Raw genomic sequence first — 22,571 nt, forward strand, 5'->3', positions numbered from 1 at the left:
TCGCACCCTGCCCACTCCCTCTTCTCTCCTCTCTCATCAGGCAAAAGGTATAGAAGTGTGAAAACGCACACCTCCAGATTCAGGGACAGTTTCTTCCCAGTTGTTGTCAGGCAACTGAATCATCCTACCACAACTAGAGAGCAGTGCTGAACTACTGTCTACCTCATTGGTGACTCTTGGACTTTCCTTGATCAGACTTTGCTGGCTTTCTCTTTTTGGACAGCTAGTGGGAGAGTCTAGACTAACCACTCACCCTGGAGGAGCTGAACGGATCCATCCATTGCTTTGATTCGAACAAAACTCCCGGATGCAATAGCTTACCGCCTGAGTGTACTCAGCTCTATGGGACTGGCTGGGCTCAGTCCTGCCGAAAGTGTACAATGCTACTCTTCTAGCTGGCAGCTTGTCAGATTCCATGAGGGTGGGCAGCAGAAGAAGGGGGGAGATGAATGATATTAGGAATTGGGGACCCATCTCATTGCTAAATATGGATTATAATCAATGATGGAAATGGGGGGGGGGGGGGTGGTAGGCAGGGGGACGGCATTACCCTAGTTTTCAATTTCTAGCTCGGGTTTAATAAGTACTGCAGAAAGATTCGAGTCGTTTATCACTTTATTCAGCTCAGACGAAAACGATTTGTTAACTGCTACTGTTAGCTCTTGTTAACAGCCAGTAGTTAACAGGTAGTAGTTATACAAAGTGTCATCAATACATCGATCCACGTTCCTCAGTAAATGTAATTGTGTTTTGACCATGTATTAATGACACCGCGTTCCTTTGAATAAAATTCAAAGGAGAATTTCTTAAACTCACTGTCAGGGCTACCAGACCGCGAGCACGGGCTCAGGTAAAGTCACGTTATTTTATTATTCCACGTTATTTTATTTGCACTCTGCCTCTCTGCCTCTCTGCCTCTCTGCCGCTGTGCCTCAGTTGTTTCAGTTAAATTAGAATGGATAAATAAGTAGTACCAATAGTTTTTCCAGCCTAAATCCTGAGTGGTGAATATTTTATTGTGTGTGGTTTTATTTAGCAAAACAATGGTGCAATCGGAAATATTTTATTATATATCACTATCAAATTTTATTATATCTAATCACTATCAAATATCTATAAATTTCAGATTTGTGTACCCCTGTGAAAATGAGCATACTGAGATACTTTGAAAGACAGCATCTTCAGATCGATGAAGAAATAAATGATAATGAAAACACAGCCAGAAAAGAAGGCAAAATTACTTGAAAATGATAAGTGTAAGAAAATAACTGCAGATGCTGGTACAAATCGAAGGTATTTATTTCACAAAATGCTTGAGTAACTCAGCAGGTCAGGCAGCATCTCAGGAGAGAAGGAATGGGTGACGTTTTGGGATGAGACCCTTCTTCAGACTGATGTCGGGGGCGGGACGAAGGAAGGATATAGGTGGAGACAGGAAGATAGAGGGAGAACTAGGAAGGGGAGGGGAAGAGAGGGACAGAGGAACTATCTAAAGTTGGAGAAGTCAATGTTGATACCGTTGGGCTGCAAGCTGCCCAAGCGAAATATGAGGTGCTGTTCCTCCAATTTCCGGTGGGCCTCAACTATGGCACTGGAGGAGGCCCATGACAGAAAGGTCAGACTGGGAGTGGGAGGGGGAGTTGAAGTGCCCAGCCACCGGGAGATCAGGTTGGTTAAGGCGGACTGAGCGAAGGTGTTGAGCGAAACGATCGCCGAGCCTGCGTTTGGTTTCGCCAATATAAAGAAGTTGACATCTAGAGCAGCGGATGCAATAGATGAGGTTGGAGGAGGTGCAGGTGAACCTCTGTCTCACCTGGAAAGACTGTTTGGGTCCTTGGATGGAGTTGAGGGGGGAGGTAAAGGGACAGGTGTTGCATTTCCTGCGGTTGCTGGGGAAAGTGCCCGGGGATGGGTTGGTTTGGGTAGGAAGGGACGAGTGGACCAGGGAGTCATGGAGGGAACGGTCTCTGCGGAACGCAGAAAGAGGAGGTGATGGGAAGTGATGGGAAGATGTGGCTAGTAGTGACGGAAATATTGGAGGATGATTTGTTGGATACGTTGGCTGATGGTGTGGAAGATGAAAACGAGAGGGATTCTGTCCTTGTTACGAATGGGGGGAGGGGGAGCAAGAGCGGAGCTGCGGGATGTAGAAGAGGCCCTAGTGAGAGCCTCATCTATAATGAGAAGAGGGGAAGCCCCGTTTCCTGAAGAATAAGGACATCTCTGATGCCCTAGTGTGAAACACCTCATCCCGGGCACAGATGACGGAGGAATTGGGAGTAGGGGATAGACTTTTTGCAGGAGACAGGGTGGAAGAAGTGTAGTCCGGATAGCTGTGGGACTCAGTCGGTTTATAGTAGATGTCAGTCACTAGTCTATCTCCTGTGATGGAGATGGTGACGTCCAGAAATGGGAGGGAGATGTCGGAGATAGTCCAAGTATATTTAAGAGCAGGATGGAAATTGGAAGTGAAGTGTATGGTCAATGAATTCTGCATGGGTGCAAGAGGTAGCACCAATGCAGTCGTTGATGTAGCGGAGGTAGAGTTCGGGGATGGGGCCAGTATACGTTCGGAACAGGGATTGTCCAACGTACCCGACAAAGAGGCAGGCGTAGCGAGTGCCCATAGCTACGCCTCTGGTTTGGAGGAGGTGGGAGGAGTCAAGGAGAAGTTGTTGAGGGTAAGAACCAGCTCTGCTAGGCAGAGGAGAGTGTTAGTAGATGGGGATTGGCTGGTTCTACGGTCGAGGAAGAAACGTAGGGCTTCAAGACCATCCTTGTGGGGGATGGAAGTGTAGAGTGACTGGACATCCATGGTAAAGATGAGGGAGTGGGGGCCTGGAAACCGGAAGTTATCCAGGAGATGGAGAGCATGTGAGGTGTCTTGGATGTAGGTGGGGAGGGATTTGACCAGGGGGGGATAGGATGGAGTCGAGGTAGGTGGAAATAAGTTCGGTGGGACATGAGCAGGCAGAAACAATGGGTCCTCTGGGACAGTTCTGTTTATGGATATAAGCAGGCAGAAACAATGGGCCTGCCATGAGCAGGCAGAAACAATGGAAAATATGATAATGTAACTGCTGCAGCTGTTTCGCCTGATGCTGCATGTGAAGACATTTCAAAAGATATTGAAAAATATGATCTTCCAGACTGTTGGACACAAGAAATGTACTTAAACAAAAAGAAAGAATATCCCTGGCTAATTGTTAAAAACAGAAAACTAGGATGTAGTGTATGCAGCAAGTGTCATCTTGGACTTGAACGAACACAAGGAATTCATTTGTCTCGTGGTGCAGTGTTAATGTAGTAGGGGTGAGTGAGGACAAAGCAAAACAGTTTATGAGTTTAAGAAAAAAGATTTTTAAGCACCAAAATAGTGAAGCTCATATCAGATGCCAAAAAATCAATGAAACAGCTGAAAACAAAGCAATCGCAAATGTAGTGTATATGTCACTGAAGAAGGACGAAGCAAAAACAGGTTGAGTTTTTAGAACTGTATATAATATTGTACACAAAGGTAGACCCTATACAGATATGTCTTCTGATATTAAAGTGCAAAGAAACGGCATCGACTTAGGCTACGTTCTACACTCTCGTAAGTCATGTGCAGATGTTTCTCACCACATAGGGAACCAGATGCGAAAGACAGTGGTGGAAAATATAATTTCAAAACAATCTAAAATGTCTATTATGATTGATGAATCTACTACTATTAATGGGAAAACTGTTCTGGTAGTCTGCTTGAGAGCAGCAGTTAGTGAATCTTCCCAACCTAAATCATTCTATTTTGACTTAGAACTTATGAAACTTGGTGCAAATGCAAAATCTATATATGATGGGCTTCTAAGTTGCTTACAAAGAGGTGGTTTTTCAATACAGTATCTAAAAGAAAATGTGATATCACTTGTATCATTTTCAGATATTTTGTGATAAATTGTATTCCTTATATCATAGGTCTCCTAAGAATCAGGATGAGTTAACTGCATGTGCTGAGGCTCTTCACTGTCAACTGTTGAAAAGTGGTCGTGTTTTCAGTGTGAGATGGGTTGCTTTGTTTTACCGAACTGTCAAGGCAATGTGGCAGTCTTATAAAGCTATTTGGGAGCATTTTGGAAAAGCACGCTGTGATGCTTCAAGATCTAGTACAGAGAGAGCAAAGTAGGAGGGGCTGAAAAAAGTATTAGAGTCATCAGCTTTCGTAAATAATTTGAGCTTGTTGATGGACAGTTTGCTAGAGTTGTCTGAACTGTCACTTGAACTACAGAACCGAAAATGTACACTTAGTAAAGCAGATGAGGAAATTAAACGAATTATCAAGGTTCTTGAATGTCAAATAGAGAAGCCAGGAAAATTTTATACTCAAGTACAGACCCCTAGCTAACCAGAGTGATCCCTAGTTAACTAGAGCGGTATCCACAGGACGTTTTATCCTGCCCGTACAGACCCCTAGCTAACCAGAGTGATCCCTAGTTAACTAGAGCGGTATCCACAGGACGCCTCGTCTATTCAGTCCCCTATCCTCTTAGGGCGGTATCCACAAGGTCTTCTGATCCTGCCCGTACAGACCCCTAGCTAACCAGAGTGATCCCTAGTTAACTAGAGCGGTATCCACAGGACGTTTTATCCTGCCCGTACAGACCCCTAGCTAACCAGAGTGATCCCTAGTTAACTTGAGCGGTATCCACAGGACGCCTCGTCTATTCAGTCCCCTATCCTCTTAGGGCGGTATCCACGAGGTCTTCGTGACGTCACAAACTCTTACTCAACTAAATCTACTTTCTTAACTTATCTATTTTCTACTTACCCCACTGCGCAGCCTTCTTGAGCAATCCTCCGGGTCTCTTTTTAGAATAGTTTAGACAGATTCTTTGGATCGGAGAGGCCCTTGGACCGCCTGGGCGCTCCTGTGCCACCAGTGGTCCCCCGTTTTCAACAGGCCATTAGTCCAAATAAAGCGGAAAACCGCCTAACTTTTTGCGGGTGGCCACCCTTTACCTGTTGAACCGGGGAGCCCCTGACGGGCTTGGAAGCGCCTTTAGCTTGTCGTCCGTTATCGAACGGGCCTCTTTCCGATCCTGCCGACTACGCCAATTTTGTCGTGGTTACCGGTGTTCAAAATGAAGCAGATGACACGGAGAATTCTTCAAGAAGTTAAAAGCCTTTATTTGCAAACAACGGCTGGAACAATCAGGATGTCAACCATCTGACTGCCCACTTAGTACACCGGGCAGCCTATTTTTATAGGGCTATTCTAAACCTTATCTCCTTTGTATTACCTCATACCCACACTCCCTTTCTCCCACACTCCCTTTCTTCAGTCCTTCATTGCTTTGTAGTACCTGTTTGTCCCGCCACCATTAAATCCCATTTAGTAATATATCCTTATCTCAATGCTCACATCCCTTCATATTTCGCCTCCCTTATTTCCTGCTAGTTCATCCCTCACATCCATCCATCCCCCCAAGGCCTATGTTATTCCTTATCTCTTCTCTTGCCACCATTAAATCCTACTCATTGATGAATGTCCGCATCCCTTCGGATTCTGCTACCCTTATCATCAAGGCTAAAGCAAAGGCACAAGCTGCAAAGGAGTGTTATACAAAGGAGTGTTATGTTACAGAGATGTGTCAAGGGTACAGAATGTCTAGAGCGCCTTAATTAGTTACAGACAGGCGCCTAATGCCTAAGCAGTTACAAACCTTAAACAACAATGTATAAAATAATGCCGTAACAATGTCTAATGTATAAAATAATAGCAAATAATATCATGCATAAAATAATATTCTCCCATACTAGCAGACCGCACAGCGTTCCGTTGGGACAGAAACAAAGACTCTGGTAAGACCAAGGGCGGTGGGGTTTGCATCTACGTACACAACGACTGGTGTACTAATACCAACATCGTAGACAGCCATTGTTCTCCTGATCTGGAGTACCTAACGGTCAAATGCAGGCCCTTTTACCTTCCTCGGGAGTTTACCGCTATAACTGTTACAGCTGTTTACATTCCACCGGACGCTAATGCTAGCACAGCTCAAGGCTACCTACTAAACGCCATAAACTCTCAACAGAAGACTTATCCCGAGGCTGTCCATATTATAGCCGGTGATTTAAACCACGCAGACTTAAAAGCAGTTCTCCCAAAATTTCATCAACACATTAAATGTGCAACCGGGGGGAAAAATACTTTGGACAAAGCCTATTCAAACATCAAGAGTGGCTACAGGACAACATCACTACCTCACTTGGAACAATCAGACCACCTATCCATACTCCTAACCCCAGCATACACCCCCCTAAGAAGGAAAGCCCCCCCCCCTGCCATCAAAATAGTTAAAATGTGGCCTGAAGGAGCATCCTCACAGCTTCAGGATTGCTTTGAAAGGACTAATTGGGACATTTTTGAGGACCAGGATTTGGAGGAGTACACATCAACAGTACTCTGTTACTTTAAGAACTGTGTTGACATTGTCACTGTCGACAAATGCATCCGGGTGCACTCAAACCAGAAACCCTGGATGTCAAAGGAGGTCAGAACTCTCTTAAAGGATCGTAATGCTGCCTTTAGGTCCAAGGACAAAGCCCTCTACAGCGTGGCTAGAGCCAACCTTAAGAGAGCCATCAAAAGAGCAAAAGAAAATCACAAAAAGGAGATTGAGGACCACTTCACCCACAAGGACCCACGACGACTTTGGCAGGGAATCCAGCACCTCACAAATTACAAAACCAGCAACTACAAGATCGCTTATGCAAACGCCTCGTTGGCAGAGGAACTTAATGGCTTCTTTGCCCGTTTTGAGGTGAGAGCAGCAAAGTTAGTTACACCATCTACACCTGCCTTCAACAGCCACACGCTCACGGTACAGGAGCATGAGGTGAGGCGTGTGCTCAGGGCTGTCAACACATGGGAGGCTGCAGGCCCGGATGGAGTGACAGGAAGGGTGTTGAAAGAATGTGCAGACCAGCTCTCAGTGGTCTTCACGAAGATCTTCAACCTGTCCCTGTCCAAAGCCATCATCCCATCCTGGCTGAAATCCGCAACAATAATCCCACTGCCAAAGAAACCAGTCATCCGTGATCTCAACGAATACCGTCCTGTTGCACTAACCCCGGTCATTATGAAGTGCTTTGAGAAGCTGGTCCAGCAGCACATCAAAGCCAGCCTCTCAGCCACTATCGACCCACACCAATTCGCTTACAGATCAAACTGGTCTACAGAGGACGCTCTTCATAGATTATAATTCAGCATTTAACACAGTCATCACGGACAGACTGGTTTCTAAACTAACTGATTTAGGACTCTCCCAATCTATCTGTAACTGGATTAAGGACTTCCTGACCAATCGGCCCCAGATGGTCAGATTAGGCCCTCACACATCCTCCACTCTCACAATCAGCACCGGCTGCCCACAAGGATGCGTGTTGAGCCCTCTTCTCTACGCCCTTTACACCCATGACTGCACCCCCACTCATCCTACCAACACCATCATCAAGTTTGCGGATGACACGACTGTGGTTGGACTCGTCTCAGGAGATGACGAGACAGCCTACAGAGATGAAGTCCAAAAACTGATAGGATGGTGTGCGGAAAACAATCTGGCTTTGAATCCTTTCAAGACAAAAGAACTCATAATAGACTTCCGAAGACACAATACGGTCTACGCACCACTGCATATCAGCGGGGTTTGTGTGGAAAGGGTCCCTGCCTTCAAGTTCCTGGGCACGCATATTGCTGAGGATCTCTCCTGGACCACAAACACTATAGCGGCAGTCAAAAAGGCACAGCAGCGGCTCTACTTTCTGTGGATCCTCAGGAAGAATAACCTGCAAGAGCAGCTGCTAGTGACTTTCTACCGTTGCACCATCGAGAGTGTGCTGACGTACTGTATTTCTATGTGGTACACCAGCAGCTCAGAGGCAGACAAGAAAGCCCTTCAGAGGGTCATCAACTCTGCAAAGAAAATCATTGGTTGCCCACTGCCCTCTCTAGAGGAACTTTACTCCATCCGCTGCCTCAGCAGAGCAGCCAACATCCTGAGGGATCCTTACCACCCTGGTCATCAGCTGCTCCAACTGCTGCTCTCTGGTAGACGGTTCAGGTCCATTACATCACGGACTAATAGACTCAAGAACAGCTTCTACCCCAGCGTCATACGTGAGCTGAACACTGCCCGACACTCACATAAAACTGAATGGAAGGAACGGAACTGATCGGAACACTGTCAGTTACTTGTCAGAAAACATAAGCCTCAATTTAATACATGTTTACATCCTACTGCACTTATATTGCTTAACATTTGCTAAACTTATTATATGTTACACCCGACCGCACCTTATATTTAATTACATTATTTCTTTTATTTTAAAAAAAACGTCACTACCGATGCATTTGCAATACGTTAGCTCTCATTGCTGTGCAATAACTTGCTGTCTTGATTGCACTGTACACTGCCTTGACCGCACTGTCATTGTTTTGTCTATATTGTATTAGAGGTCAGTTTGTTTAATTCAGTAGATTCGGTTTAGCTTGTTATGGATAAAGGTTTATCCTTTGTACTTTCTGCTGTGTGTGATTGCATCATCTGGACTGCTTTAATTTCGCTGTACTTTGTGTAGTGACAATAAAGGTTTTTAACATTTTTTTTACATTTACAGAGAATTCAAGGAATCTAAATGGAAGATAGTTTCTGCGGATTTTCAGCAGCTGGTAACGGCTGTAAATACAATTCCGGTATCAACAGCAGAATGTGAAAAAAGCTTCAGTGGCATGAATTTCTGCATGTCACCACAACGTGCAAGACTTCAAACTGATCATCTCTCAACTCTTCTATTTATTAAGTTGGTGGGACCTCCTCTGTCAAAATTCAACCCCGGAGAATATGTGAGGACATGGCTTCTTAGTGGCAGAAGGCATGTTGAAGAAACGGCATGCAGATAAAAAAGAGGAGGTGACAGAAAAAAATGGAGATTATATACTATGATGGAACATTTTGTAATGTAAACAGAGAAAGAGAGAGAGAGAGATGCCAGAAAGCAGCTATGACATATAATACACAATAAACTATATTATAAATACACAATAAACAAGTTATGCATTCTTGTACTCTTACATGAGTATGACCACACATAAAAAATCATCAACCCCCCCCCCCCCCCCCTTCCTTCCCAACCTCAGCCTCACAGACCTTAGAGTACCCCCAGTTCCTAAAACCCATTTCCATCATTGATTATAAGATCCTGTCCAGGTCAACTCTGCTCCAGGACAGGTGATCCACCCGGACCAAACATGTACTGTTCCTAGCAGGTAAATTTCAGGCAGCCTGGCACTGCTCAGGGACACCATTGCCTCCTTGCAGGCCAGAGGGAAGCCTTGGAACAGGAGGCCTTCGACAGAATATGGCAGATGTACAAGATACACGTGCTGTCCAAAATGGGCATTGAGGAGAGAATCAGGAACTGGATCCAACTGCTCTACATTGTAGTGCAGTCCAAATCAACAGGTGGGAATCGGATAGCTTCCTCTTTGGCAACTGGCGTAACTGATCTACCATCTCCTTCACCATCAAGTCTGCCTTCTTGAAGGTGCTGGGGATCTGATTCGGGAGGGGCCGAGGCATGTGACAAGAATTGGCTGGAGTTAATAGCTGAGGTTGGAAAAAAATTGGGGCGGTGGAAGCAGCGTTTCCTCTCAATAACGGGGAAGAATTTGGTCATCAGATGTGCGTGGCTGTTGGGGCGTTTGTACTGGGCGCAAGTGTAGCCCATTCCCCGCCTATCTGCCTCAGCAATCACCTGGGCCGCTTTCCAGTTCATTTGGGGGTCATAGATGGATTGGGTCTGTCAGGTCACAAAGTCAGCAGACAACGGGGGCAAAAGTGTGCCCAAGGTCAAGTGCGGCTGCATCGGGCCGTGTGTAGAGCCAAAGCACTTGGGCATTAAGTGTCACTACCTGCCGAGGTTTACCTGTCCCCGGTGTTGTAAAGGATGGCCTGGCCACTCAATGTGCTACTCAGCTGGACATTGCCACACCATCTGTCATTTGTCGAAAGGTTCTTCAACAACAACACCTTTGACCACATGTCCATCAGGCAGTGGTCAGCACAGAACATCCATGACGGAACTGCAGGAAAAGGACTCGATGGATCCTGTGGTGTGGTTCCCTGAGCTGCCCAGCTTGTCTGGCGAAATGTCTCATCATCAGAACTCATGGCCAAGCACCAAGACCTGGCTTGGCTGGCAGTGAGAGGGGCCCTCCCAGTCAAATCCTTCCCATACCGTCGGAATCTTACTATCAGTGCCGATCGCAGAGTGTGGATTTGTGAAGAGAGTCTGGAGAATGATGCAATGGTCCTTGTCATTGTTTATCCCAAACAGCTCCGTACTCAGTTTTACATACTGTTCTCAGTGACACCTTCGGAGACGGACGTCAAATGTTGGTGGAAGGTCATCAACTCGGTGAAAGATGCCCTTTGGTCTGCCCTGAACTTATTGACCTCCCAACACAGCATGAGGTCCATCATGGAATGTTGCCAACTAGCCCATTCCAGACTGCAGGAGAGACACTCAAGCTTGGTGCAGCCAACGCCAAGCTTCTGTGGGGGAGAACCACAGTCTCGGGTCCTTCCACTGCTGGTCATTGATACCCCTTGTAAGAATACTTTGTGAACATTACCGAACATAACACTAATGAATTAATATATGTATAGACGCTGAGAATGTTGGAAGACTTTTTGCACAACCCTTGGCTTGTATATACTCTTTATTATTCTGAATAAAGTTTATTATTGGAAAAAAATATTTTAAATGGTATTGTAGTACCCACGTCAACCACAATGAATGAATGAATGATTTAATTAATACTTTATTGTCACTTGTGACAAGTTACAGTGAAATTCTTTATTTTGCAGAGAAAGAGTTGGGGATGGTGCCAGTGAATGATTGGAACAAGCACTGTTCAACGTAACCAACAAAAAGGCAGGCATAAGCTGAGGCCCATGTGTGTGCCCATGGCTACACCTCTGATTTGAAGAAAGTGAGAGGAGTTGAACAAGAAGTTGAGGGTGAGGACAAATTACGTCAGATGGAGAAGAGTGTTTGTAGATGGAAATTGAGTCTCTGTCCTGCGAAGAACCGCAGGTTTCTGAGACCTTTCTGGTGGGGGATGGAGGTGTAAAAGTATTGGACTTCCATGGTGGAGATGAGGCAACGTGGGCATAGAAAGTTTATCAAGAGTTGAAGAGCATGTGAGGTGTCTCAGATGTAGGTCAGAAGGGACTGGACAAGGGGGATAGAATGGAATCAAGGCATTTGTAGATGAGTTCTGTGAGGCAGGATCTGACAGAAACAATGGGTCTGACAGGGCAGTCCTGTTTATGGATATTGGGAAGGATTGGGCAGAGCAGGGCTGGGGAATGACAAGGTTGGAGGCTATGGAGGGAAGATGAGGTCAGAAACAGTTTCGTGTTGGACTCTAGGGTAATGGTTAAGTGCAGGTATGAGGAGGTGTCCAAGATCTGGTGCCTGTCCTCAGCACACTAAAGGCACTACCTTTTCCAGTATTTCCTCTGGCATCTAGTTCCATTAATCCGTCACCATCTGAGTGAAAATGTTGCTCCTTTTATAATATTTAATAGGAACCTCCTCAAATATACCCTGAGTAAAAGACAGTACATTCACCTTATTTATTCCACTCATGATCTTATACTGTTCTATAAGATCACCCCTCAGCATTAGGGAATAAAGTCCTAGCCTGTCCAACATCTCCTATACCTGAGGCTCCCATGTCCTGGCAACATCCTCATAAATCTTCTGTGCTTTATTCCCAGCTAATGCCATAAGAGAATACAAAACTCCAAATGTGGCCTCACCAATATCTTGTCCAACTCTGACATAACATTCCAACTTGCATATTCAATACCCTGACTGAAGGCCAATGTACCAAAAGCATTTTCTACCCTATCTACCTGTGATGCCACTTTCAGGGAACAATGCAGTTTCACTCCGAGATCTTTCGGCTCTTTTACACTCGCCAGTGCCCTACCATCCATGGTGAAGATCCTGCCCTGGTTTAGCTTCTAAGAATGCAACCTCTCACCCTTATTTGTGTTAAACTACAATAGCCATTCCTTAGCCTATTTTGCCAGCTGATCAAGAACATGCTGAACTTTGTGCAAGAGGTGTAGACCTGGCAGAATTTGTTAGGTGTATTCAAAAGGTTTCCTAAAATAGTATGTCCATCTCAAGGAAGGACACAATTGGAACTAGTATTGGGAAACAAGCCTGGCCAGGTGCTGGTGTTTCAGTGGAAGAACGTTTTGGGGGATAGTGGTCACAACTCTATATGTTTTAACAAAAGTTTGCAAAAAAAAGAACAAAGTATGTCGACAAGACGATGGTGGAGAGAGTCAAAAGCTTCAAATTCCTGTGTGTGCATATTTCTGAAGATCATTCCTGGACCCATGATAGACAGAAAACGTTGGTGTAACTCAGCGGGACAGGTAGATCTCTGGAGAGAAGGAATGGGTGACATTTCGGGTCGGGTCCACACTGATGCAATTATATTGAAAGCCCATCAACGCCTCTACTTCCTGAGAAGATTCGGGAGGTTCGGTATGTCAGAGAGGATTCTCTTGAACTTCTACAGGTGTACAGTAGAGAGCATCACGGCCTGGTTTGGCAACTTGAATGCCCAGGAACATAGAGGACTGCAAAAAGATGTGAACACTGCCCAGTCTATCACAGGTTCTGACCACCCCAACATCACAAAGATTTACAGGTGTCGCTGCCTCAAAAAGGCAGCAGGCATCATCAGAGACCAACACCACCTTGGCCACACACTCATTTCATCCCTGTCATTGGGAAGAATGAAAGGAGCCTGAAAACGTAATGTCCAAGTTCAGGAACAGTTTCTTCTCTACAGCCATCAGGCTATTAAACACTACAACCTGCATTAAACTCTGAACTACAAAGACTATCATTGTTAGTATTGTTGTTCTTTGTTTTTGTATGTGTAGATATGGGTAGTGTGTGAGTATATATATATTGTATATGGATGTGTGATCAAGTGTATATATGCACACACTGAATGTGTTTTTCTCATATTATTATATTGCTTACAGTGCACTATTTTTACATATTCTTAGTGCTGCTGTAAGTAAAAATGTCATTTTTCTATCTGGGACATACAGCATGACAAGACAATATTCTTGATAATCTCTTAATTGTGGGTATTGAATGGCAGCAGAGTTCGCTCCACCCCAACAGTTCCTTCCTGCAATTGGCTGTGACTGGGTTCAGCAGGATATAAATTGCTGCAGCTTGTGCCCAGGGTATTGGACCCACCTGAGGTGAGACCGGCTTGTTGGAGACGGACACAGTGAGTACCAGTGGGGCTGTTTGTGCGTTGCTGACACACGGGACTGGCTGCTGGTTCTCAGTTTCAATGGATTGACACCAAGTGAAATGAAATGGATTGGGGATTCTTTGTTTCAACAGGTTGGAGACAGGATGAAGCCCTTCGTTACATTTGTGCTTCTGCTGTGCATTTACCTGTCAGGAACGGTTAATGCAGGTTAGTACTTGTCCTGAGGTGAGGAATTCCTGAGGGCAAACATCAGACACACTGCATCTTATGACAGAGATACTGAATCACTCGACTGTCTTCAAAGCTTTCCCTGGTTTGAAAATTGTACCTTCAGTAAATGGTGCTTGTTCTGGTGAAGGTAGTGGAGGGATAGAACAGAGTACAGCACAGGAATGGGCCCTTCAACCCACCGTGTCAGTGCTGACCATGATGTCGGTCTGAACTAACCCCATTTCCCTGGACTAACCCCATCCCTCCCTCCCTATGCTCATGTGTCTGTAAATGCCTTTTTAACACTGCTATTGTATCAGCTTCCAATACCAACCTGGTAGTGTGCTCCACGCACCTGTAAGCAAACACATGCTTTTCACACTTCGTTTAAAATTTCTCCCTCCCACTTTAAACCTGTGCCCTCTGGTATTTGTCATTTCCAAATAAAGACTATCTACCCTAACTATGCTCCCCATCATTTTGTGTTTCTATCAGTTTGTCACTTGACCTTCAATGCTCCAGTGAAAACAATCCTATTTAGTCCAATCTCTCCTTGTACCTAACGCACAACATTGTGGCTAAAAGACATTGAGGTTTTTACTAATAGTGCTTGCGATGTGCAGTTATTTGCACTGTAGGATACTGCATGGATAATGGCCATTTAGCCCATGATGTCCATACCTGATCTCTCTGACCTTTCCCAGGATTTGTCTTTCATTTCCTGACCTACTTTCCGCTTATGAGAGAAGCAACAACCTCCATTTCAATGCAGGGATCTACAACCTATGTTAAACCCTTGGGATGCAGTAATCTCTGCTTCCAATGTGCTCCATGACGTGCTCTACCAGTTCCGGCTAATTTACCAGTACAATTTCAGCACTGCTGCCTTCCTGGTAAACTAGAAACAGGCTGAAGAGCAGTTTCTGCAGAATGTATTTCTGAAACCTCTACCCTGTATCTCAGCTTTAAAGAAAACATCGTTTTGCAGAAAACTGCTCTCTTGTTATCCTGTGCTCTATCTCAGATGGCAAAGTTACAATTTCAAACAGAGATTTAACATTCAAACTTTACATTTTACAGAATTGGATGGAAAATCAGCAATATTCCCAACCGAAACAGCCACGAGCTTCGTCAGGTTGAATGCAGCTGATTTCTCCAATTTGACTGCCTTTACTGTCTGCCTCAGGGCAGCCTCTGAAGAGACTCGTGCTTACAGTTTGTTCTCCTATGCAGTAAGCGGATCCAACAATGAGCTGCTGATTTGGCAAAAGTCGAATGTACAACTTGACCTGTATTTAGGAAATGTTGTCGCGAGCTTTTTCCTCCCAAAGATGGATGCCTTATTGAGACACATGTGTGTGAGCTGGGTGTCTCAAACAGGTGATATAACAGTCTGGGTCAATGGGAGACGTAGTCTATGGAAGGTTGGTGGAATGGGTAGTGTTGTGAAAGGAAATGGCCAGTTTATAATTGGTCAGGAGCAAGACTCAGTTGGTGGAGGTTTTGACATCAAACAATCCTTTGTTGGAGAGATGACTGATGTTAATATGTGGGATTTTGCTCTAACATCCAAAGAGATTGAGTTGATCAGTCAGGGGTGTTTCAGTGATGGAGGGAACATCATTAACTGGGGATCAACATCATTTACATCAAGGGGGAGCGTAATAATTGAAGACAATAATGATTGTACATTTTAAATGTTTTGGCTCCAAAAAGCATTTAAATGTGCAGAGGGGAACACAATATCCTCAAACTGCTCTAGCTACTGTAAGAATGACCTTGTATTGCGATCTTTTCTCTCTAAACCAGATCAGTAGTAGGTGTTGATTCCAGAATAAAGGGGTGTTTATATCAGGGTAAGGGACAACTCACTGACTCCTTCCTGTTTCTCATCTCCCTCACTGACAGGGTAATGGCTTCAAACTCAATACACAAGAGTCTCGGCCATTCTCCGTCACACATTGAGAGTGGGACGGGATGTGGGGAACCATGGTGGATGTCTACAGGGATCAGCAGGGTGTAAACCCCAGGGCACTGCCCCACACACTGACCCCTGACTGAAGCCCAGGGACTGCTCAGAACGGACAAGTCCGCCCTCTTTAACCTGACACCCTCCTCGTCCATTCTGCTGAAGCCCTTCCTCCAATCCCACCGGGAGCAGTTGGGCATCCCAGTTAAAAGGTGCAGCAGTACAGAGCGGTGTCCAGGGCATTTGGTGCCATCTCTCTGACACACATCTCCCTGTCACACATCCGTGCCATCTCCCTGTGTAGACAAGAAAGTGCCAGGGGCAGGGGGGTGGTGGTGATGGGCAGACACGGACTGTGGGAAAGTCCCTGTGGTGGAGGCTGATCCTGCTCTTGACTTAGATTGTGCTGATTGGAATAATTACTGTCTCTCTCTGTATTACCCTCTTAATTTCACATTGTTTTGTTACACCAATGTTTGGAAAGCTCACAATGTGTTCTGTGCTTCCAGTGATTGTGATTGAACTGTAACATTGCAGTTTCATCAGCTTAATAAATGAGCATCAAAACAACCAAGATCTTGTCTATGAATGACTCTGTGTGTGTGTGTGTGTCCAATTAACACCGTACACTTCACTATGGTTTCATGCAATAAAATGACTGTGTGTGCGTCTTTGCCACCTCCAACAGGTACAATATTTTATTGTTGCGTGCTATCCAGTAAGTGAAAAGACTATACATGTTTATACATGTTCACAACAAAGCTGCCCACACTGTACAGTGCAAGGTGGAGACCAGAAAAGTCTGATTTTAATATAGTCTCTACAATGAAGTAGATGGTAGTCAGGACCACTCTCCAGTTGGTGATAGGATGGTTCAGTTGCCTGAGAGCAGCTGGGTAGAAAATATCCCTGAATCTGAAGATGGCCTCAGATATAGGGGAAAGTTGCACGACTCGGATTTATTTCCTGGTTCTCAGGAGGCTGAGGGGTGATTGAAAAGAGGTGTATAAAATCATGAGGGGATTACATAGGGTGAATGCACAGAATCTTTTACCCAGGGTAAGGGAATCAAGAACCATTCGACATAGATCAAATGTGAGAGAGGGTATATTTAATAGGAACCAGAGGAGCAACTTTTTCACTTGGAGGGTGTTGGATGCACAGAACAAGGTGCCAGCAGTGCTGGAAGAGGGAGTGTCTCTATCATGCTGAGGCCAGGCACCAGCTCTCAGACACCTCTTCATACCTACCCTTTGACCAGGACCCCACAGTTGAAGACTAGGCCATCATCTTCTAGACTGTTTCTGATCTCATTACCCCGGCCATCTCCTTCGCACAGCCTCTTATCAATCTTATTGACCACCAGCCCTGCATTTCTATCTCCTTTCCAATGTCCATAAACAGGACTGCTCTAGCAGACCCATTAACTCTGCCTGCTCCAACTCCACAGAACTTTCTCCCAAATGCCTTGATTCCATCCAATTCCCACTTGTCCAGTCCCTCTGACCTACATCTGAGACAGCCCACACGCCTTTCAACTCTTGACAAACTTTCCATTTCCAAGCCCCCTTTGCCTCATCTCTACCACTGACGCCCAGTCCCTTTACACCTCCATCCCTCACCTGGAAGGTCTTCCTTGAACAGAGACACAATCAATTTCAATCTACAAACACCCTTGTCTACCTGATGGAATTTATTCTCACACTCAACTTCTTGTTCAACTCCTATCACTGTCTCCATGTTGAAGGTGTAGCCATGGACACCTGCCTTGGCCCCAGCTATACCTGCCTTTTTGTGGGTTAGGTCAAATAGTCCTTGTTCAAACACGGCCTGGCACCATCCCCCACTCTTACTCCACTACATCAACGACTACATTGGGGTTGACTCTTGCACCCATGCAAAACTTGTTGATTTCATTAACTTTAACATTAACTCCGCCCTGCCCTCAAAATCACTGGAACTATCTCTGCTACCACTTTGCATTCTCGATCTCTTTGTCTCCATCATGGGGAATAGACTCCACCTGATGAACTGAATGCTTTTTATGCCCGCTTTGTGCAGAGGCCAACAGGACGGTGACACCTGGGCCTTCAGACTCCAGTGTGCCCATCCCTAGGGTGACTGGTGCAGAGGTTAGATCAGCCTTCCTGGGGGTAAACCCACGAAAAGCAACTGGCCCAGAGAGAGTAACTGGCCTTGTCTTTAGTAGTTGCGTGGACATCCCTAACCCCTACTTTGTTCTGAGGTACCTACCTGCTTCAAGAAGACCACCATCATCCCGGTGACGAAGAAATGCAAGAACTCTTGCCTAAACGACTACCGTCCAGTGGCCTTGAAATCCACTCTAGACCACTTCATTTCTAACTGCCGGTATGACATCAACTGTCTCAACTTTTCCACTCCCTCTACCTACTTCAACCTCTCCCCTTGTGAACATACTGCTCATTCTGCAACAACCCCGACATTATCATCAAACCCACCGACAAGGGAGGTGCCCTGGTGAACAGATTCATGGATAGGAAAGACGTAGTGGGATCTAGGCCAACAGTGGGCACATGTTACCAGATTAGCTGGGTCACATTGTTTGGCATGGATGAGTTGGACTGAAAGGCCTATTTTATTGCTGTATGAATCTGACTCGAAGTAAGTCCCAGTCATTATTGGGGATGTGACTGTCAGGAAATGACTGTCAGGCAAAGCCAATGAAGTGGGACACGCGTCAAGCAAAGTTTTCTTTATTCCTCAAGCCCATACAGCTCCCCAAACCCCTAATCAGTTCAACTCCTCCTGGAACTCCACTACCAACTGGCACTCCTCCCCATTCACAGTTCCGTGACGAGCCCCCCCCCACCCCCCGAGCCGAGGGTTTGCACCATGCGTGGCTCACCACTAGGGACCGCCACATGACCCCGTCCCCCAGAACTAGAGGCATGGAACCGAACGGGAAGACGAACGAGGCAGCCAGACCTCATGCATACGTCCCCACGCAAAGGGCACAAGCCTGGTACGGACAAATTCGGCAGCAATCGGGACGGCAGATGCCCCCAATGATGAGGCTGAGCCACCCTCACTGGCTCGCTAAGGTCCAAATGGGCCGGCTTCAGTCTCCCGTCGACCACCCATGTCCAAAACAAAAGTAGCAGGCCCAAGCTGCGGCACACGAAAGGGACCATCATATGGGGGCGGCAAAGGCAACGTGTGTGTGTTGTGGAACAGAAAAACACACGAACAGTCCATGAGAGCCGACGGCACATGGGCAGGAGGCACTCCATGGCGAGACGACGGGACAGAAGAGAGGGCACCGACCTCCTCCCTCAAACGGACCAACACAGATGACGGCTGATCCCGGGATGCACCAGCGGCTGGAATAAATTCCCAGGGAACAGTGAGCTTGGCTGAGGATGAAGCCACTGCGTAAAACCGCGTAAAACGGTCCACCACCGTCAGAAGATGCGAGGCACCCCGGGATGGAGGCAGCAGCCTCACGATATCCAGGTGAACACGGTCAAAGTGCCGGCGAGATACTGCAAACTCATGCACTGGCGCCCGGACGTGCCGCTGCACCTTCGATGTTTGACACGGAATGCACGCCCCGGCCCAGTGACCAACCTGCTTCCACAACCCAAGCCACATGAAAGGTGCAGCCACGATCGCGACTGTCACACAGATAGACGGGTCGGCTAACCCATGAATGACGTTGAAAATCCGGCGACGCCAGGCAGCCGGAACAATGGGCTCATGGAAACGTCGTACAGGACAGTAACGTCTGAGGGCCCAATGGCACATCGTCCAGCACCAAACAAGAATCTGCAGTTCGGTAGGCTGGTATCTCTTCATCCGCCATCTGCGCCACAGCCAGGGTGGAATAATCAACGCCCGGGGCCACGTCGATGATGGCCTCATTAGCAGGGTGGGACAGGGCGTCAGCAACCAGGATACATTTGCCAGCAATGTTGTGGATGTCGGTCGTGAAATCGGAGATTGCCGTGAGCTGGAGCTGTTGCCAAGTGGACCAGGGATGCGAAACCTTAGCGAATGCAAAGGTGAGGGGTTTATGGTCAGTGAAGGCAGTAAAGTCCCGGCCCTCCAGGAAATAGCGGACGTGTCACACTGTCAAGTGCAAGACAAGAAGCTCCCGGTCGAACGCGCTGTACACCCGTTCCACCGGCGACTGGTGATTGAAAAAGGCGAGAGGCCGCCAGTAACCGTCGAGCGAGTGTTCCAGAACGCCGCCGACCGCGGAGCCCGAGTCATCCACCATTAGGGCTGTAGGGGCGTTGACCCACGGATGCACCAGCATCACCGCCCGAGCAAACGCTTCCTTCACCCCGTCAAAAGCAGCCACCGCGTCGTCGTTCCACTGCACGTCCCACCGCTTACCGGCACAAATCAGTGATGAAATGTGGCCATCCCAACAAACTCCTGAAGGCCCCACACAGAGGAAGGCCGCGGAAACTGGCGAATGGCCTCGACCTTGTCCGGAAGCGGAACAGCACCGTGTTGAGTCACGCGGTGGCCCAGAAAGTCGATGGCACGGAAGCCGAGCTGGCATTTGTGGGGGTTGATGACGAGACCAAGCTCGCTGATGCGCTGTCACAACAAACGCAGGTGGGCGCAATGTTCTTTCCAAGAGCGACTAGCCACAAGGATGTCGTCCATGTAAATGAAAATGAAATCGAGTCCCCGATCCACGGAGTCCATCAAGTGTTGGAAGGCCTGTGCAGCGTTCTTAAAGCTGAAGGGCATACGCAGGAACTCAAACAACTCGAAGGGGGTAATTAAAACCATTTTGGGCACATCCTCCAGCCGCACGGGGATCTGGTGGGAACCCCGGACTAAGTCGACTTTCGACCTAAGAACTTAGCCCCAGCCAGATGGGCGAAGAGATCCTGTGTACGGGGAATGGGCTAGCGATGGTGGCGTCGTTCAGGCGGCGGTAGTCGCCACAAGGCCTCCAGGCCCCGGAGGTCTTCGGTACCATGTGCAGCAGGGAAGCCCATGGGTTATCCAAGCGCCGGACAATTCCCATAGCCTCCATTTTGCGAAACTCCACTTTGGCGATCTGGAGCTTGTCGGGAGGCAGACTGCGGGCGCGGGCGTGGAGCGGTGGTCCCGAAGTAAGAATGTGGTGCACCACACCATTTTTCGGGCTGGCCATGTGTCAAAGTTTCAGGTGGCGGTTGGAGCGGTTGGAGCAGCGGCCGGGCGGTAGGTTTAGAAACCGAGCACGGGGCTTTGTTTGGGGAGTATGAGTTCCAGGGCAGTTTATTGTTCTGGGTGTCGGATGTGGGGAATCTGGGAGTCTGATAGTCTTCCAGACATCCACATCTGCGCCAGGTGCGACGAGATGGGGCTCCTAAGGGACCGTATTAGGAACCTGGAGCGGCAGATTGATGACCTCCGTCTGGTCAGGGAGAGTGAGGAGGTTATAGAGAGGAGTTACAGAGAGGTGGTCACTCCAAGACCACGGGAGGTAGACAAGTGGGTCACGGTTAGGGGGGGCAAGGAGCAGAGGCAGGGACTAGAGAGTACCCCGGTGGCTGTACCCCTTGGAAATAAGTACTCCTGTTTAAGTACTGTTGGGGGGAACAGCCTACCTGGGGGCAGCGACGGTACCCGGGCCTCTGGCACGGAGTCCGGCCCTGTTGCTCAGAAGGGTAGGGAAAGGAAGAAGAGAGCGATAGTAATAGGGGACTCTATAGTGAGGGGGTCAGATAGGCGATTCTGTGGGCGCAGTCGGGAGACCCGGATGGTGGTTTGCCTCCCTGGTGCCGGTGTCCGGGATGTGTCTGAGCGTGTCCAGGATATCCTGAAAGGGGAGGGAGAGGAGCCAGAGGTCGTGGTACATATAGGTACCAACAATATAGGTAGGATAAGGAGAATTTAGGGGGCTAGGAAGAGAGTTAAAAAAAAGGACTTCCAAAGCAATAATCTCAGGCTTACTGCCTGTGCCACGCGATAGTGAGAATAGGAATGGAGTGAGGTGGAGGATAAATACGTGGCTGAGGAAATGGTGCAGGGTGCAGGGATTCAAGTTTCTGGATCATTGGGACCTCTTCTGGGGGAAGTATGACCTATACAAAAAGGACGGGTTGCATCTGAACCTGAGAGGAACCAATATCCTGGCGGGGAGATTTGCTAAGGTAATTGCGGAGACTTTAAACTAGTACGGTTGGGGGGAGGGACTCAAACACAGATAGCTAATAGGCAGTGTGTGAGGCAGGAGGCAGAAAAGGGAAACACTCAGACCCAATATGTAGGAGAGAGAGAAGTGAAAAGAAATAAACTGAGAATAAGAAATGATGGGTCCCTTAAATGTGTATATTTTAATGCTAGGAGCATTGTAAGAAAGCTGGATGAGCTTAGAGCCTGGATTGGCATCTGGAAGTATGATGTTGTGGCGATCAGTGAAACATGGTTGCAGGAGGGTTGTGATTGGCAATTATATATTCCAGGATTTCATTGTTTCAGATGTGATAGAATCGGAGGGGCAAGAGGTGGGGGTGTTGCATTGCTTGTCAGGGAGGATATCACAGCAGTGCTTTGGCAGGACAGACTAGAAGGCTCGATTAGGGAGGCTGTTTGGGTGGAACTCAGAAATGAGAAAGGTTTAGCAACACTTATAGGGGTGTATTATAGACCGCCAAATAGGGAACGAGAATTGGAAGAGCAAATATGTAAGAAGATAGCAGATATTAGTAGTAAGCACAGAGTAGTGATTGTGGGTGATTTCAATTTTCCGTACATAGACTGGGAATCACATTCTGTTAAAGGACTGGATGGTTTGGAGTTTGTAAAATGTGTGCAGGATAGTTTTTTGCAGCAATACGTAGAGGTACCTACCAGAGAAGGGGCAGTGTTGGACCTCCTGTTGGGAAATGAGACGGGTCAGGTGACTGAGGTATGTGTTGAGGAGCACTTTGGGTCTAGTGATCACAATGCCATTAGTTTCAATATAATTATGGAGAAGGTCAAATCTGGACCAAGGGTTGAGATTTTGGATTGGAGAAAGGCTAATTTTGAGGAGAT

The 22,571-nt window shown here is 47.0% G+C and overlaps 1 protein-coding gene across 1 annotated transcript; it reads left to right on the forward strand.

Annotated features, from left to right (window-relative positions):
- Positions 1 to 13,500: 13,500 nt before the first annotated feature.
- Positions 13,501 to 15,344, forward strand: LOC144606783 (mucosal pentraxin-like). Its single transcript, XM_078423144.1, has 2 exons — positions 13,501 to 13,570; positions 14,654 to 15,344. Exons 1-2 carry the CDS (start codon positions 13,507 to 13,509, stop codon positions 15,268 to 15,270), a joined length of 681 nt encoding a protein of 226 aa, XP_078279270.1. The 5' UTR covers positions 13,501 to 13,506; the 3' UTR covers positions 15,271 to 15,344.
- The last annotated feature ends 7,227 nt before the right edge of the window (positions 15,345 to 22,571 follow it).

Source organism: Rhinoraja longicauda, chromosome 27 (genome assembly GCF_053455715.1).
Source record: "Rhinoraja longicauda isolate Sanriku21f chromosome 27, sRhiLon1.1, whole genome shotgun sequence".
In the NCBI taxonomy this organism is placed as follows: domain Eukaryota; kingdom Metazoa; phylum Chordata; class Chondrichthyes; order Rajiformes; family Arhynchobatidae; genus Rhinoraja; species Rhinoraja longicauda.

Excerpts from the sequence above, each read along its gene's own strand:
- LOC144606783 (XM_078423144.1), top strand. The coding sequence starts at position 13,507 with ATGAAGCCCTTCGTTACATTTGTGCTTCTGCTGTGCATTTACCTGTCA. Across the intron at positions 13,571-14,653 it reads GTCAGGAACGGTTAATGCAG|AATTGGATGGAAAATCAGCA; the intron begins GTTAGTACTTGT and ends TACATTTTACAG.